Source organism: Entelurus aequoreus, linkage group LG22 (assembly GCF_033978785.1).
Source record: "Entelurus aequoreus isolate RoL-2023_Sb linkage group LG22, RoL_Eaeq_v1.1, whole genome shotgun sequence".
In the NCBI taxonomy this organism is placed as follows: Eukaryota; Metazoa; Chordata; class Actinopteri; order Syngnathiformes; family Syngnathidae; genus Entelurus; species Entelurus aequoreus.
In genome coordinates, this window is record NC_084752.1 from 36,566,029 (window position 1) to 36,585,400 (window position 19,372).

Here is a 19,372-nt window from a genome sequence, read left to right on the forward strand (position 1 = left end):
CATATGTAATAACAAGTGTGTGTAAACATTAGAAGCGCTCCCCCTCTGGTCAACATATGTAATAACAAGTGTGTGTAAACATTAGAAGTGCTCCCCCTCTGGTCAACATATGAAATAACAAGTGTGTGTAAACATTAGAAGTGCTCCCCCTCTGGTCAACATATGTAATAACAAGTGTGTGTAAACATTAGAAGTGCTCCCCCTCTGGTCAACATATGTAATAACAAGTGTGTGTAAACATTAGAAGTGCTCCCCCTCTGGTCAACATATGTAATAACAAGTGTGTGTAAACATTAGAAGTGTGCCCCCTCTGGTCAACATATGTAATAACAAGTGTGTGTAAACATTAGAAGCGCTCCCTCTCTGGTCAACATATGTAATAACAAGTGTGTGTAAACATTAGAAGCGCTCCCCCTCTGGTCAACATATGTAATAACAAGTGTGTGTAAACATTAGAAGTGCTCCCCCTCTGGTCAACATATGTAATAACAAGTGTGTGTAAACATTAGAAGTGCTCCCCCTCTGGTCAACATATGAAATAACAAGTGTGTGTAAACATTAGAAGCGCTCCCCCTCTGGTCAACATATGTAATAACAAGTGTGTGTAAACATTAGAAGTGCTCCCCCTCTGGTCAACATATGTAATAACAAGTGTGTGTAAACATTAGAAGTGTGCCCCCTCTGGTCAACATATGTAATAACAAGTGTGTGTAAACATTAGAAGCGCTCCCCCTCTGGTCAACATATGTAATAACAAGTGTGTGTAAACATTAGAAGTGCTCCCCCTCTGGTCAACATATGTAATAACAAGTGTGTGTAAACATTAGAAGTGCTCCCCCTCTGGTCAACATATGTAATAACAAGTGTGTGTAAACATTAGAAGTGCTCCCCCTCTGGTCAACATATGTAATAACAAGTGTGTGTAAACATTAGAAGTGCTCCCCCTCTGGTCAACATATGTAATAACAAGTGTGTGTAAACATTTGAAGTGCTCCCCTTCTGGCCAACATATGTAATAACAAGTGTGTGTAAGAAATTTAAATGCGCCCCCTTTGGTCAAAATGAATTTAAAAAATCAAGTAAATATGTATATAGAGACATACTGTAATAACTTGAAGTAAATAATGAAGATTTGAAACCAATTACAATCACAAAATCAAAAATGAACTAAAAGCAGTCTTTTTCTCACAATGTGTCGAATTTTTTCTTATAAAATTGAGAACAATTTCTCATGCCCACTGCTCCCCAAGGGGATGGGTCAAATGCAGAGGACAAATTTCACCACATCTAGTGTGTGTGTGACAATCATTTGTACTTTAATCTTAATCTTAATATTGTTTCTGTAATATTGCAATATTTTCTCATAAAATTATTAGTTTTTTATGTAAAATTATTACTTTTTAATGCAAAATGGTGACATTTGTCATATAAAATTCTGACTTTTATCACAATATTGCCAATTGTTTTGTTGTTGTTGTAAAATAGTAAAAAAAAATGTAAGTAAAATTAGGAATTTTTTCATAATTTTGCCGAGTAAAATTCAGATTATTATTGTAATATTGCCCACGTTTTTTAAGTTTTCTTATAAAATTGTCACTTTTGTCTAGGGCTGCAACTAACGATTAATTTGATAATCGATTAATCTGTCGATTATTACTTCGATTAATCGATTAATAATCTGATAAAAGAGACGAACTACATTTCTATCCTTTCCAGTATTTAATTGAAAAAAAACAGCATACTGGCACCATGCTTATTTTGATTATTATTTCTCAGCTGTTTGTACATGTTGCAGTTTATAAATAAAGGTTTATAAAAGATATAATCCTTTTTTTTTAAAAAAGCCTCTGCGCATGCGCAGAGCATAGATCCAATGAATCGATGACTAAATTAATCGCCAACTATTTTTATAATCGATTTTAATCGATTTAATCGATTAGTTGTTGCAGCCCCACTTTTGTCGAGTAAAATTCCGACTCTTTTCTTAAAATTGCCAGAATGTTAAGCTTTTCTTGTAAAATTGCGACTGTTATTGAGTAAAATTGATAAAACTTTTATCATAATGTTGCACAAATGTTCCGTTTTTCTTGTGAAATTTTGTGTGTGTGTGTGTGTGCAGGTGTTTGGTGGTCTGGTGTGGGTTCTGGTGGCATGTACACAGGTGGTCCCAGAGAACCCCCAAGGTTGGGTGATGATGGTTTCTGTCTTCTGCTTCGTCTTCACCTTCCTGTGGATGATGATGTTTACATGTGGATGTCATTCCAACAAGAGCAGCTGGGCGGCAGCAGTGAGTCTTCTCCTTCTTCTCCTTCTCCTTCTTCTTCTTCTTCTTCTCCTTCTCCTTCTCCTTCTCCTTCTTCTTCTTCTTCTTCTTCTTCTCCTTCTTCTTCTTCTACTTCTTCTACTTCTTCTTCTTCCCATTCTTCTTCTTCTTCTCCTTCTCCTCCTTTGTTTTCTTCTTCTGCTCCTCCTTTTTCTTCTTCTGTTCCTTCTTCTCCTTTTTCTTCTTCTCATTCTCCTTCTTCTGCTTCTTCTTCCTCCTTCTCTTCTTTCTCCTTCTCTTCTTCTTCTTAAGATATAAATACATATATAAACATACAATATAAATACACAATTATAAATATACAATATAAACATAAGATATAAATACACAATATAAAAGGCCAATATAAATATACAATATAAACATAAGATATAAATACACAATATGAATATACAATATAAATATACAATATAAAAGGCCAATATAAATATACAATATAAATATAAAATATAGATATACAATATTAGCATAAGATATAAATATACAATATAAACAAGATATAATTACACAATATAAATATACAATATAAGTACACAATATAAAAGGACAATATAAATATACAATATAAATATAAAATATAGATATACAATATAAAAGGCCAATATAATATACAATATTAGCATAAGATATGAATACACTATAAATATAAGATGTAAAAATACACAATATAAACATAAGATACAAATCACAATATATAAGGCCAATATAAATACACAATATAAACATAAGATGTAAATATACAATATAAACATAAGATATAAATCACAATATAAAAGGCCAATATAATATACAATATTAGCATAAGATATAAATACACTATAAATATAAGATGTAAAAATACACAATATAAACATAAGATATAAATCACAATATAAAAGGCCAATATGAATATACAATATAAACATAAGATATAAATACACAATATGAATATACAATATAAAAGGCCAATATAAATGTACAATATAAATATAAAATATAGATATACAATATTAGCATAAGATATAAATATACAATATAAACACAAGATATAATTACACAATATAAATATACAATATAAGTACACAATATAAAAGGACAATATAAATATACAATATAAATATAAAATATAGATATACAATATAAAAGGCCAATATAATATACAATATTAGCATAAGATATAAATACACTATAAATATAAGATGTAAAAATACACAATATAAACATAAGATATAAATCACAATATAAAAGGCCAATATGAATATACAATATAAACATAAGATATAAATACACAATATAAAAAGCCCATATAAATGTACATTATAAACATAAGATATAAATCCCAATATATAAGGCCAATATAAATACAAAATATAAACATAAGATGTAAATATACAATATAAATATACAATATAAACATAAGATATAAATCCCAATATATAAGGCCAATATAAATACACAATATAAACATAAGATGTAAATATACAATATAAATATACAATATAAACATAAGATATAAATCACAATATAAAAGGCCAATATAAATATAAAATATAACATAAGCAATAAATACACAATATAAAAAGCCCATATAAATATACAATATAAACATAAGATATAAATACACACTATAAATATACAATATAAACATAAGATATAAATACACAATATAAATATACAATATAAACATAAGATATAAATACACAATATAAATATAAGATATAAATACACAATATAAATATACAATATAAACATAAGATATAAATACACAATATAAACATAAGATATAAATACACAATATAAACATAAGATATAAATACACAATATAAATATACAATATAAACATAAGATATAAATACACAATATAAAAGGCCAATAAAAATATACAATACAAATATAAGATATAAGTAATTACACAATATAAAATGCCAATACGTCCGACACTGATTGTCATTACTTTATTACTCCAGTACTCTTGTTTTGTTCTGTATATTGTACAGTTTTTTGTTTATTGTACAGGATTTCTTATTGTTTTTATTGGATAGTAGTCTGTTTATTTCAATTCTTATTTTTTATCTTTATTACTTATGTGATTTATTTTTATTTCATATTTGTTTCCACTACCGCACCTTAAGTTGGAGTCCTTAGTCTTGTTATACACAAGTATAATGACAATAAAGTCCATTCTATTCTATTCTATTCTATTTTATTCTATTCTATTCTATTCAATATTCAATATAAATACACAATATAAAAGGCCCATACAAATATACAATTTAAACATGAGATATTAATACACAATGTAAAAGGCCCATATAAATATACAATATAAACATAAGATATAAATACACAATATAAAAGGCCAATATAAATATACAATATAAATACACAATATAAAAGGCCCATATAAATATAAGATCTAAATACACAATATAAAAGGCCAATATAAATATACAATATAAACATATTATATAAATACACAATATAATAGGCCAATATAAAAGGCCCATATAAATAAACAATATAAACATAAGATATAAATACACAATATAAAAGGCCAATATAAATACATAATTTGTTGAGTCCAACTGTGAGCTGGAAGCAGCAAACGGGAGTCAGTGCAGCAGTGCTTGCTAGACAATGAGCTGAGAGCCCTGGGCTGTCAGCTCATTGTCTAGTGCGACTCACACAACAAACAAGCTGGCGCTCCTCATGCCTCCTCTGGTTTTTTACCATGAATTGATTAACGTGGACCCCGACTTAAACAAGTTGAAAAACTTATTGGGGTGTTACCATTTAGTGGTCAATTGTAGGGAATATGTACTGTACTGTGCAATCTACTAATACAAGTCTCAATCAATCAATCAATCAATCAATCAGTCCAAGATGTCTTCTCTTGCAGGACTTTGTGTATCATTTCATCGCCACCGTCTTCTACCTGAGCGCCTCTGTGGCCTTGGCCAAGGTCACGCTGGACATGAGGGACAATGGCCGCCTGCAGGACTACCAGCTGGACATCTCAGCCGTGGTTGGTCTCCTACACACACACACACACACACACACACACACACACACACACACACACACACACACACACAGTGGGACATATTGATGGTGTGTGTGTTGTTTCAGGTCTTCTCATACGCCACAACGCTGCTCTACTTCGTGCACACCCTCTTGTCAGCCGTCAGGTGGAAGTCCTTCTAGAATCTTCCAACCTGGGGGGGACTATCAAGGGTGTCCTAACTTTTTACACTGAGAAAAATGAAAACATGCGGGAAGGAACCATTTTGATATTTTTCATTTACAAAATAAACACAAAATGTAGATTTTTTTTTACTTTAGGGCTCCCCTCAAGTAGTAGACCTAAGTATTCATCAAGTACCACCATAATGACAACATTAAAATACAGTAGTGTAGTAGACCTAAGTATTCATCAAGTACCACCATAATGACAACATTAAATACAGTAGTGTAGTAGACCTAAGTATTCATCAAGTACCACCATAATGACAACATTAAAATACAGTAGTGTAGTAGACCTAAGTATTCATCAAGTACCACCATAATGACAACATTAAAATACAGTAGTGTAGTAGACCTAAGTATTCATCAAGTACCACCATAATGACTACATTAAAATACAGTAGTGTAGTAGACCTAAGTATTCATCAAGTACCACCATAATGACTACATTAAAATACAGTAGTGTAGTAGACCTAAGTATTCATCAAGTACCACCATAATGACAACATTAAAATACAGTAGTGTAGTAGACCTAAGTATTTATCAAGTACCACCATAATGACAACATTAAAATACAGTAGTGTAGTAGACCTAAGTATTCATCAAGTACCACCATAATGACAACATTAAAATACAGTAGTGTAGTAGACATAAGTATTCATCAAGTACCACCATAATGACAACATTAAAATACAGTAGTGTAGTAGACCTAAGTATTCATCAAGTACCACCATAATGACAACATTAAAATACAGTAGTGTAGTAGACCTAAGTATTCATCAAGTACCACCATAATGACAACATTAAAGTACAGTAGTGTAGTAGACCTAAGTATTCATTAAGAACAAGGCAGGGGTTTTACTTAACAAGTGTATTTCATAATTCTGGCCACAGAACAGACAGTTTGAACAGTAACACTATGTTTGAATATAGGAAAATAAAACACTGTACTTTAACAAGTGATTCTTTGGCCTGCCACTAGATGGAGCCTGTGTACCACCAGTGGTGCCCGTGCCACCGTTTGAAAATCGCCGTTCAAGATCAACTTCAAATCTGTCGATTATTATTATTTTATTTTTTTACTTTTGTGCCCTTTTTGTTCAAGAAAATCCTGTTTTTTTTTATGGCAAAAGCATGAAATATGCAATATTTTCCTCCAGGAAATGTTCCAAGTGGAAAATTGGACACGCAACCATTGGAGCCTTGACTCTGTCAATAATTCATAGCAACACTGATTTTGATTCATGATGATTTTTTGAGTAATGACTGTTTAAAAAAATAATAATAATCCCACTAAAATTCTGAAGGATCCAAAAAAGTCCGTCTAGAAATCAATCATAGTGTACATTGTTTTGTTTTTCTTTTTTGACTTTCAACGCTTCAATATTTATGTCAACTTCCAGTCTGGCTGTCCATTAAAATGTGTATTTGTTCATGTGTGTCCTTTTTGTCCTAGAGATCTTTACTTTTTTATGGCAAACACACAAAATATGCAATATTTTCCCCCAAAAGTATTTGAAAGTGGAATATTTGATGTGAAGTAATTAAATAGGTCAAAACTCAGAACAACATTGATTGATTGATTGATTATTTTTAGAGCAAAGACAGCCTGCACAGCAGCTTTGTGTTGTTAGCGTCAACATTGCAACCTGTTCCCTTTACATTTCATCCATTTTCTCATCTTTCAAGTGGTTGCCAATAAAGAATGTGTTGGGATAACTATATTGGAATGACACGGCAGTGTGTCGTCGGGCCCGGTTGCTATGGTAACGACTGATGGAGACAGTGACCCTTGACCCCCCACTACAGCGCCTTGCATTGTTGTCACGCTGCAGGGGATCAAACCTTTGGATGCGAAACCACCTGACACACACGTGCAGCAGGTGTGATGATGACGTCATTGATGTAGCGTCTCCATGACTACACACAAACAAAATGATTATTTAAAATTAACTTTTTTTTATAAAAGGCAATGAGTGATTTTGCATAATAACATGATAATAATTAGAATCATTAATAATTGTTATGTAATTAAATTGTATAACAGTTATTATGCTATTATTATTATTTATTTATTTATTTTATTTTTATTTTCTTTCAGAAGAAGAATTTTATTTTGAAATATAAAAATATTAAGCTTAGAAAATAAATATATTTCAATGTCGAAAAAAAATAACTACATCCAAAACAGCGTTTAATTTGTATTCTATTCGACAAAAAATAAAACAACTAGTCAGCAAAAACAATAAATATTGACTTCCGGTTCTCGTGTCAGAAATCTGTTTTTGGTCAGGTTTCTGACACAAGTCAATATATATATTTTTTTCTATTATGATAATATTCTAGTGACTCAGTTGACATCGTTTCGCGTGACACGTGACCCGCGCAGGCAACCGCACTGGTGCCTGTCTAAACAACCCTTAAAACAATTTAATATATATATATATATGTATATGTTTCTAGCGGCATGAAATTATACTAAAGAAACGTCAGTTCAGATGGATGGATTTTAGTCCCTGTTTCTATACCACAGCGATGTTGACAAGCACCATTTTGTTCAGGCACTTTTACGTCACTTCCGGGAAACGTGATAATGGGCGCTGCAGGAAGAGCTTTTTGAAGGTGAATTGTCGTGTCGTTTTTATCTTCTTTTCTCACTTCTTCACGTCTTGTGTGATGAGTCGTTAGAATGACAATCAAACAATAATGTTAGCGATGGGGTCCGTTATCGAACATTCATCGCATATTCTTGTTGTTTGATACAGACGTGACTCAGTGGACACTTCATTAGGTACACCGCAACACTCGCTTTACAAAGTATCTGGACAACTTCAACCTTTAGTATAATAATAATAATAACAACCTTTAGTAACACAAACATGTCGAACAACTTTGAGCTTTTCCTATCGTCATGTTAGATTCCTTATGAATACCGAACGTGTGTCTTAAATAACATTTATTTGCACAACAACGTTAAACACATCTGAGTTAAGAAACACACTGTGTTGTGTGTCGAACTGTAATAAATGCAGACGAGGCGTGTTGGCTGACTTCTCAACCTTTACGTGCTCATAACCACATTCCAGCTGCCGGTGTTGTACCGAAATCTGTTACCCATTGGAATTTGTAACTCCAGGGGGCGATGTTCCCATGGCGTTTGTTTGATGGTTAAACGGCAAGCCCAAGGAGGAGGAGAAGAAGAACGCTTGCGTAAATGGCGTAAACTATCCTTAATGCTGAAACGTCAGTTGTTTACATTATACTACAGCATTATACAATCCAATCCAATCCACTTTATTTATATAGCACATTTAAACAACAAAATGGAGTTACAAATTCCGATGGGTAACAGATTTCGGTACAACACCGGCATGGCGACATACAACAACACTTCCCAGGGCTACCGCGCATGCTCGTCACTGCTGTTGCATGCTGGGTAGTGTAGTTCTTATATTCCCTAGCTCAGTGTTTTTCAACCACTGTGCCGTGAGATATTGTCTGGTGTGCCGTGGGAAATGATGCAACTCCACCTAATTGGTCCAAAAAATATTTTTTGCAAAACAATAATTATAATATTGAAGCTTTTATTAGTAGATTGCACAGTACAGTACTTATTCTGTACAATTGACCACTAAATGGTAACACCAGAATACGTTTTTCAACTTGTTTAAGTCGGGGTCCATGTTAATCAATAATGTGCCGTTGTCTAGTGCAGTGTTTTTCAACCTTTTTTGGTATGTAAAAGGTATGAATGTACCGCTTAAACCAAAAATGAACAAAAGGCATGTCCCGCTAGGACAGGGGTCGGCAACCCAAAATGTTGAAAGAGCCATATTGGACCAAAAATACAATAACAAATCTGTCCGGAGCCGCAAAAAGTTAAAAGCCATATTACATACAGATAGTATGTCATGACATATAAATTGAATTAAGATAACTTAAAAGAAACTAAATTACCTCAAATATACCCACAAATGAGGCATAATGTAGCAATATGTACATATAGATAGCCTAAATAGCATGTTAGCATCGATTAGCTTGCAGTCATGCAGTGACCAAATATGTCTGATTAGCACTCCACACAAGTCAATAACATCAACAAAACTCACCTTTGTGCCTTCACGCACAACGTTAAAAGTTTGGTGGACAAAATGAGACAGAAAAAGAAGTGGCATAAAAGTCCTAGAAAGTCGGAGAAAGTTATACATGTAAACAAACTACGGTGAGTTCAAGGACCGCCAAAATTAGTAGGACAAAACGTTGCTCGCCAAATACTCGAATCAGTGAAGCATGTTTAATACAAACAGTGTGCTTTATAACAATTAGGGAGGTTTGTGTCATGTTTGTCCTCCTACAGAAACCATATTAAAACAAAACTTTTTTTTTTTTACCCTCATCTTTTTCCATTTTTCATACATTTATGAAAAAGCTCCAGAGAGCCACTAGGGCGGCGCTAAAGAGCTGCATGCGGCTCGCCGACACCTGCGCTAGGAAAAGGCACTGAAGCATAGGGAAGGCTATGCAAAACAAAAGTGAAACTGAACTGGCTACAAAGTAAACAAAAACAGAATGCTGGACGACAGCAAAAACTTACAGCGTGTGGACCAGAGACGGCGTCCACAAAGTACATCAGTACATGACATGACAATCAACAGTGTCCTCACAAAGAAATATAGCGTACGCACAACTTAGATAGTCTTGATTGTGGAAACAAAGCAGGTGCGGGCAATAGAACTCAAAGGAAGGCGTGACGCTGCTACAGGAGAACACCAACAAAACAGGAAGGGTCACCAAATTAACAGCGCAAGACAGGAACTAAAAGCACTACACACACGAAACAACAACAAAAACTCAAAATAAGACACGACAACCTGGTGGAGTTTCATTTTTTAACCTTTTCTGCTGGGGGTGTGCCTCCGTATTTTTTTTAATGAAAAAAATGTGCCTTGGCATAAAAAAAAGGTTGAAAAACACTGCCCTAGCTCATAACATCACACACCATTGTAAAGACCTTGGAAAAAGCGTTCCAATAGTAACTGAAACATTGAGATAGGCCAAATAGTAATTGTTTTTTTTGTCCTAAATTCTCCATTAAGACAATAGAGAAATATGTGACCTGCATTCCAGAAAATGAACTTCAAAACAAAAGTATGTCATGCAGTAAAAAGTCAATGTATTAGTTAGGTAACCCAAAGAAAATCACTTAAAGAATTGATTGTCCATCCATCCATCCATTTTCTACCGCTTGTCCCGTTTGGGGTAGAATTGATTGTTTCATTTGGAATTATTTAATTAAGTTGAAAAGCAACGTTACAATTACCAGAAAAAATTGCTTTTAACGTCCCTATTTCTTGGAATTTTGGGTGCCTTTTTGAAAAGGCAATCTCAAAACATTCCATTAAATGCCATTTAGAGCGAGTAACTGCGCATTATACTGCGATACTATCTGAACATAGTGGAGGGGGTTTTTTTTCTGAATGAAAACTGCTGGGTATTGTGGCCAAACAGCTCCATTTTTGTTTCATCTGACATCACATGGACAAAGATAAGACCTTCTGGAGGAAAGTTCTGTGGTCAGATGAAACAAAAATGGAGCTGTTTGGCCACAATACCCAGCAATATGTTTGGAGGAGAAAAGGTGAAGCCTTTAATTCCAGGAACACCATCCCTACCGTCAAGCTTGGTGGTGGTAGTAATAATATTAATAATAATAATGGATTTTATTTGTAAAAAGCACTTTACATTGAGCAAACAACCTCAAAGTGCTACAGTGCATTAAAAAAAAAAAAAGATAATAAAAATAAAAACTAGAACTAGCACGCATATATCTTTTTAAAAAAAGGCTTTTTTTAAAAAGAAGGGTTTTTAAGCCTTTTTTAAAAGCATCCACAGTCTGTGGTGCCCTCAGGTGGTCAGGGAGAGTGTTCCAGTATATATATATATCAATCAATCAATGTTTATTTATATAGCCCTAAATCACAAGTGTCTCAAAGGGCTGTACAAGCCACAACGACATCCTCGGTACAGAGCCCTTATATATATACATATATATATATATATATATATATATATAAATAAATATATATATATATATATACACACACTGTATATATGTGTGTGTGTGTTGGACAGACAGCGGGCGGCAGAGAAGTGTGATGCGCATGCGAGACGTGTGGCGGAACTACAAGGTTCTGATGGTGATGGGCAGCAGCCTGGTTCTGATCCACTTGGGCTGGTACCAGTTGAAGTCCAACCCCCTGCTGCACCAACACAGCAAACAGGAAGTGGCCGCGGACGACGCCACCGTGTCCCGGGCGCCCTGGAGGAAATGGTGAGTTCCCGCGAGCATGTCGCTGCTAAAGGCGCTAACACGGCCATGTTTTGCCCTGCAGAGGAACACCGGCAGCTGGCTGAGGAGGAAGTGGGTGTGGCTGGTGGGCGGGGCCTTCATCAGCGTGCACGCGTGCACGTGGCTGATGCAGCGAGCCGTTCGGAGCGCCGTGCACTCTGAGGTGACGCAACAGAAGCAAGCTGAAGGTGACTGACCTTTAGCGTGACTGATGGTTGCTAGGCAACCACATGGCTATATAAATAAACATTGATTGATTGATTGATTGATTGATTAAAGATATTCAAATATTTTCTTGACTCCATGTGATGCTCATTAATATTCATACTTACACACCTGCTCAACTTTGGAATGTTCACATTGATAAATGAAGATGTTTCACTGGTTGATAAATGAAGATGTGTCACTAGTTGATAAATGAAGATGTTTCACTGGTTGATAAATGAAGATGTGTCACTAGTTGATAAATGAAGATGTTTCACTGGTTGATGAATGAAGATGTGTCACTGGTTGATAAATGAAGATGTTTCACTGGTTGATAAATGAAGATGTGTCACTGGTTGATAAATGAAGGTGTTTCACTGGTTGATAAATGAAGATGTGTGACTAGTTGATAAATGAAGATGTGTCACTGGTTGATGAATGAAGATGTTTCACTGGTTGATAAATGAAGATGTGTCACTGGTTGATGAATAAAGATGTGTCACTGGTTGATAAATGAAGATGTGTCACTGGTTGATAAATGAAGATGTGTCACTGGTTGATAAATGAAGATGTGTCACTGGTTGATGAATGAAGATGTGTCACTGGTTGATAAATGAAGATGTTTCACTGGTTGATGAATGAAGATGTCACTGGTTGATGAATGAAGATGTGTCACTGGTTGATAAATGAAGATGTTTCGCTGGTTGATAAATGAATATGTGTGACTGGTTGATAAATGAAGATGTGTCACTGGTTGATAAATGAAGATGTTTCACTGGTTGATGAATGAAGATGTGTCACTGGTTGATGAATGGAGATGTGTCACTGGTTGATAAATGAAGATGTGTCACTGGTTGATAAATGAAGATGTTTCACTGGTTGATAAATGAAGATGTGTCACTGGTTGATAAATGAAGATGTGTCACTGGTTGATGAATGAAGAAGTGTCACTGGTTGATAAATGAAGATGTGTCACTGGTTGATAAATGAAGATGTGTCACTGGTTGATAAATGAAGATGTGTCACTGGTTGATGAATGAAGATGTGTCACTGGTTGATGAATGAAGATGTGTCACTGGTTGATAAATGAAGATGTGTCACTGGTTGATAAATGAAGATGTGTCACTGGTTGATAAATGAAGATGTGTCACTGGTTGATGAATGAAGATGTGTCACTGGTTGATGAATGAAGATGTGTCACTGGTTGATAAATGAAGATGTGTCACTGGTTGATGAATGAAGATGTGTCACTGGTTGATGAATGAAGATGTGTCACTGGTTGATGAATGAAGATGTGTCACTGGTTGATAAATGAAGATGTGTCACTGGTTGATGAATGAAGATGTGTCACTGGTTGATGAATGAAGATGTGTCACTGGTTGATAAATGAAGATGTGTCACTGGTTGATAAATGAAGATGTGTCACTGGTTGATGAATGAAGATGTGTCACTGGTTGATAAATGAAGATGTGTCACTGGTTGATGAATGAAGATGTGTCACTGGTTGATGAATGAAGATGTGTCACTGGTTGATGAATGAAGATGTGTCACTGGTTGATAAATGAAGATGTGTGACTAGTTGATAAATGAAGATGTGTCACTGGTTGATGAATGAAGATGTTTCACTGGTTGATAAATGAAGATGTGTCACTGGTTGATGAATAAAAATGTGTCACTGGTTGATAAATGAAGATGTGTCACTGGTTTATAAATGAAGATGTGTCACTAGTTGATAAATGAAGATGTGTCACTGGTTGATAAATGAAGATGTGTCACTGGTTGATAAATGAAGATGTGTCACTGGTTGATGAATGAAGATGTGTCACTGGTTGATAAATGAAGATGTGTCACTGGTTGATAAATGAAGATGTTTCACTGGTTGATGAATGAAGATGTGTCACTGGTTGATGAATGAAGATGTGTCACTGGTTGATAAATGAAGATGTTTCGCTGGTTGATAAATGAAGATGTGTGACTAGTTGATAAATGAAGATGTGTCACTGGTTGATAAATGAAGATGTTTCACTGGTTGATGAATGAAGATGTGTCACTGGTTGATGAATGAAGATGTGTAACTGGTTGATGAATGAAGATGTGTCACTGGTTGATAAATGAAGATGTTTCACTGGTTGATAAATGAAGATGTGTCACTGGTTGATAAATGAAGATGTGTCACTGGTTTATAAATGAAGATGTGTCACTGGTTGATAAATGAAGATGTGTCACTGGTTGATAAATGAAGATGTGTCACTGGTTGATAAATGAAGATGTGTCATTGGTTGATAAATGAAGATGTGTCACTGGTTGATAAATAAAGATGTGTCACTGGTTGATAAATGAAGATGTGTCACTGGTTGACGAATGAAGATGTGTCACTGGTTGATAAATGAAGATGTGTGACTAGTTGATAAATGAAGATGTGTCACTGGTTGATAAATGAAGATGTTTCACTGGTTGATGAATGAAGATGTGTCACTGGTTGATGAATGAAGATGTGTCACTGGTTGATGAATGAAGATGTGTCACTGGTTGATGAATGAAGATGTGTCACTGGTTGATGAATGAAGATGTGTCACTGGTTGATAAATGAAGATGTTTCACTGGTTGATAAATGAAGATGTGTCATTGGTTGATAAATGAAGATGTGTCACTGGTTGATGAATGAAGATGTGTCACTGGTTGATAAATGAAGATGTGTCACTGGTTGATAAATGAAGATGTGTCACTGGTTGATGAATGAAGATGTGTCACTGGTTGATAAATGAAGATGTGTCACTGGTTGATGAATGAAGATGTGTCACTGGTTGATGAATGAAGATGTGTCACTGGTTTATAAATGAAGATGTTTCACAGGTCAAGACCTCCCTGCACCAACACATCCTCCATCAAAGAGCCCAGAAGATGACCTCTGACCCCTCACATCATGTCCTCAGGCAGTCTTCCATCAGTCCACCTTCACACTCTGGATAGAAGATGGCACTAACTACACCTACTAACTACAACGTCATGGTGTGTGTGTGTGTGTGTGTGTGTGATCTATCAGAGCTGTACACAATGTGAATTCCATCAATTCTTGGCATTAATAAAGATTCTGATGGAGAAATACACTTTACTTTGAAGGGTAAAAGAGGATGTTTGGTGTTAGTGTACAGGAATAGCAATGACAATAAAGTATTTTGTCCGAAGGTCAGCGGGTGTTGTCAAAGTGTACAAACTTTATTTGCAACAAAGGTGCACGAGTGCAGGAAAAAACATATTTCAATGATCAACACTTTAAAGCTTTATTTTGAAAGTTTTTTAAATTGTGTTTGAGTTGTAGTGCCACAACCATCAATACACAAACCTTGTGACCACGATGTCGTCCAGTCAGATGTGATTTTCACGTGTGACCCTGAACGCACCGCACACTCACTTGTGCTGCTGTTGCCATGGTAACTTCCTGCGGTCTTTCAGGGCGTTCCTCTTCCTCTTCTTGCTCAGGAAGTTCTCCAGTTTGCCGCTTTTCTTCAGCTCCTCATACTTCTCAGCCAGACGCACTTTCTTCTCCGCGCCTGTTGCCAAGACAACACATCCATCAATCATCCATCCAAATGTCTTTATATAGGCCTGTACAAACCAAGACCACATCTGGGCAAGGAAAAACTCAACACAATGAGAAACCTTGGGAGGGAACAAATGACTGACTAAATAACTACCAACGGATGGATGAATATGAAGGGGTGAACAAATTAACATGAATGATGAAGGAATGAATAAACATGAATGATGAAGGAATTAATAAATATGAATGCATAAATAACGGACGTGGTGGGCAAACAAATATAAGTAGATATAATATGAGGTGATGGACAGATAAATATATGAACAAATATGAAGGGATGAACGAATGTGAACACGAACAAATATGAAGGGATGAACGAATGGGAACACATGAACAAATACGAAGGGATGAACAAATGTGACCACATGAACAAATATGAAGGAGTGAACGAATGTGACCACAGGAACAAATATGAAGGGATGAACGAATGTGAACACATGAACAAATATGAAGGGATGAACGAATGTGAACACATGAACAAATATGAAGGGATGAACGAATGTGAACACATGAACAAATATGAAGGGATGAACGAATGTGAACACATGAACAAATACGAAGGGGTGAACGAATGTGACCACAGGAACAAATACGAAGGGATGAACGAATATGAACACATGAACAAATACAAAGGGATGAACGAACATGAACACATGAACAAGTACGAAGGGATGAACGAATGTAAACAAATATGAAGGGATGAACGAATATGAGCACATGAACAAATACGAAGGGATGAACGAATGTGAACACATGAACAAATATGAATGGATGAACGAAAGTAAACAAATGAACACATATGAAGGGATGAACAAATGTGACCACAGGAACAAATATGAAGGGATGAACGAATGTGAGCACATGAACAAATACGAAGGGATGAACGAATGTGAACACATGAACAAATACGAAGGGATGAACGAATGTGAACACATGAACAAATACGAAGGGATGAACGAATGTGAACACATGAACAGATATGAATGGATGAACGAATGTGAACACACGAACAAATACGAAGGGATGAACGAATGTGAACACATGAACAAATATGAAGGGATGAACGAATGTGAACACATGAACAAATACGAAGGGATGAACGAATGTGAACACATGAACAAATACGAAGGGATGAACGAATGTGAACACATGAACAGATATGAATGGATGAACGAATGTGAACACACGAACAAATACGAAGGGGTGAACGAATGTGACCACAGTAACAAATACGAAGGGATGAACGAATGTGAACACATGAACAAATACGAAGGGATGAACGAATGTGAACACATGAACAAATACGAAGGGATGAACGAATGTGAACACATGAACAAATACGAAGGGATGAACGAATGTGAACACATGAACAAATACGAAGGGATGAACGAATGTGAACACATGAACAAATGTGAACTGCTTACTTTTATTGAGGAAGAAGGGTTGTGCTCCCTGATTGGCTCGTTCTCTCTGCTCCTTCTTGAACTGAAGCGCTCTCTCTCTCTGCTGCTCTGCACTCCGCCTCGCTCGCTCCTGATTGGTCTGCGGGACGCCACACGCCCGTCACATTTCCCACAATGCTCAGCGTGAGCGACAGGGGGCGGAGACTCACCATCTTCTTGAGGAGGGAGTTGAGCTTCTCCTTCTTCTCGCCGCTCTCGGTCTTCTTCAGCTGCTTTTTAATCACCTGCACAGGGAGAGAGCGCGCCAGCGTGTAGCTCCGCCCACAAGCAGGTGAGGTCAACGCACCTGGGCCTCCTGTCTCCTGATGTCATGGATGAAGCCGTAGGTCTTCTCGAAGACGTCCACCTTGTACTCTCCCGACAGGTCGTCAAAGCGAGGGTCTCTCCGCATCTGCGGGCCGTTAGCTCGTTAGCACGTTAGCATTTCTCCCCGCACTTCCTGCCACTCACCGCTTTCTTCACGCCCGCCACCTGGCGAAGGAACGGCGCCGCCCTCTTGGAGGACATCTCCATGGGCCTGCCGGCAAACACGGGTGAGCTGGCGGGTGTGGTCGGCGGTGTGGTCACGTGACCGCTCACCTGTTCTTGTTCAGACGCTTGTGTGTGGCGGCGCCGTGCGGACGCTTGGCGGCGCCGTACGCCACTTCTTGGTACACCTTGGTGCCCACTTCGTTCTGCAGCTTCATCACGTCCTCAAAGGACATGTTGGAGAGTTCTGGCAACGACACTCACTCATTCACTCACTCACTCCTTCACAAACACCAGGAACATCTTCCTCACCTTTTTTGATGTCCTCTCTCGTCTCCATTGCTGACCCTTCAACTTCCTCATCTTCACCGTCTTCCTCTTCCTCATCTTCACCGTCCTCCTCCTCCTCATCTTCCTCCTCCTCTTCATCATCTTCTTCCTCCTCCTCCTCCTCCTCCTCCTCCTCCTCAGCTCCTCTCTCCATCAGCAGAGCAAAGTTCTTCTCCACATCAGAGTCTTCTCCATCGCTGCTACTGGCCGCCATCTTGGTCGCCCTCGCCGTCTAGTAACAAGCATTTCGGTCCAAAGTTGGTCCAAAAGTAAAGTTAGCAAAATTTTTGATACGCCGAATTAATTGTCATATATCAAAGAGTCGTTTATGATCAAGTGACACGATTTAACGCCAACGTGTGTTACCTGAGTTGCAGGTGAACGTTAAAAGACGACCAATCCGCGATGCACTTCAGTGGTGTGGCGTCAGGCACGTCCAAAACAACAGCACGATTTCACACGGACTTCCGGTCTTTGTTCCTCGCGTGGGCTCGGCTTCAAAGTGGGAGTTTTTTGATGGAATGTTGCAAATATTTACGTTACAGACACGTTGGTCCAAGTCTCCATTACACGCGTGGGTGAGTTCCTCAGAAAGACGTACTTTGCTTTCGCTTTCACAATAAAAGCCTGCTACTTGTGACTGGCCGCCAAGGGGTTCTGTTCGTATTTAGCTACTCAGCCTGTTTTTGTGAGGCGTCACTGCTGCTTATGTTACAGCGCATATCATGGCATAAATGTACACATGGAGTGGTCAGTTTCCTTGCAAGTCATTTATTTTGAAACTTCTATCTATTTCCGGCGGATGTTTTGGTTCACGCATTTTAAGACACAGGAAGGAGTTTATGTGGAGTTAACGTCTGCTTTGTACTCTTTTTGTACTGTTTTGTACTCATTTGTACTTATTTTGATTGTTGCTTGTCTGTTTGTAAATGTTGACATTTATAAATAAAAGTTAAAAAAATAAACAAGTACAAATAAAAATAAAAATCTGGAGTTAACGTAATTTACAACCCCCTGGCGCTGTTTTGTACTTACTTTAATTATTATTTCTCAACTGTTTGTAAATGTTTGCATTTATAAATAAAGGTTTATAAAATTAAAAAAAAATAGTGGCGTGCTAATGAAGATGCTAACGTGGCGTTAGACCTTCCAGCTGAGGAAGGTCACAATGAAAGCCTGCTACTTGTGACTGGCCGCCCAGATGCTCTGTTCGTATTTAGCTACTCAGACTGTTTAATTTACAACCCTCTGGCGCTGTTTTTTACTGTCTTTGTACTTACTTTGATTATTATTTCTCAACTGTTTGTAAATGTTGACATTTATAAATAAAGGTTTATAAAAAAAAAAAAGTGGTTGCCCTGAAACGCTTAATACCGGAATTATACACATGTCAACTTTCAAAATAAAACGTT

General features: G+C 36.6%; 2 protein-coding genes across 3 annotated transcripts in view; one reads left to right on the forward strand and one right to left on the reverse strand.

Moving 5' to 3' along the window:
* Positions 1 to 6,965, forward strand: part of LOC133639614 (myelin and lymphocyte protein-like) — an 18,748-nt gene extending 11,783 nt beyond the window's left edge. For both annotated transcript variants that reach the window (XM_062033079.1, XM_062033078.1), the window contains 3 exons: positions 2,120 to 2,287; positions 5,202 to 5,327; positions 5,432 to 6,965. In XM_062033079.1, coding sequence (XP_061889063.1) covers positions 2,120 to 2,287; positions 5,202 to 5,327; positions 5,432 to 5,506 — 369 coding nt within the window. In that variant the 3' untranslated portion in view covers positions 5,507 to 6,965. The remainder of the gene's footprint in view (positions 1 to 2,119; positions 2,288 to 5,201; positions 5,328 to 5,431) is intronic.
* An 8,400-nt stretch (positions 6,966 to 15,365) lies between these two features.
* Positions 15,366 to 18,733, reverse strand: rrp36 (ribosomal RNA processing 36). Its single transcript, XM_062032689.1, has 8 exons — positions 18,327 to 18,733; positions 17,943 to 18,192; positions 17,742 to 17,877; positions 17,613 to 17,679; positions 17,449 to 17,553; positions 17,312 to 17,386; positions 17,124 to 17,241; positions 15,366 to 15,649 (listed from the first exon to the last, which is right to left on the reverse strand). Exons 2-8 carry the CDS (start codon positions 18,172 to 18,174, stop codon positions 15,507 to 15,509), a joined length of 876 nt encoding a protein of 291 aa, XP_061888673.1. The 5' UTR covers positions 18,175 to 18,192; positions 18,327 to 18,733; the 3' UTR covers positions 15,366 to 15,506.
* Between the last annotated feature and the right edge of the window lie 639 nt (positions 18,734 to 19,372).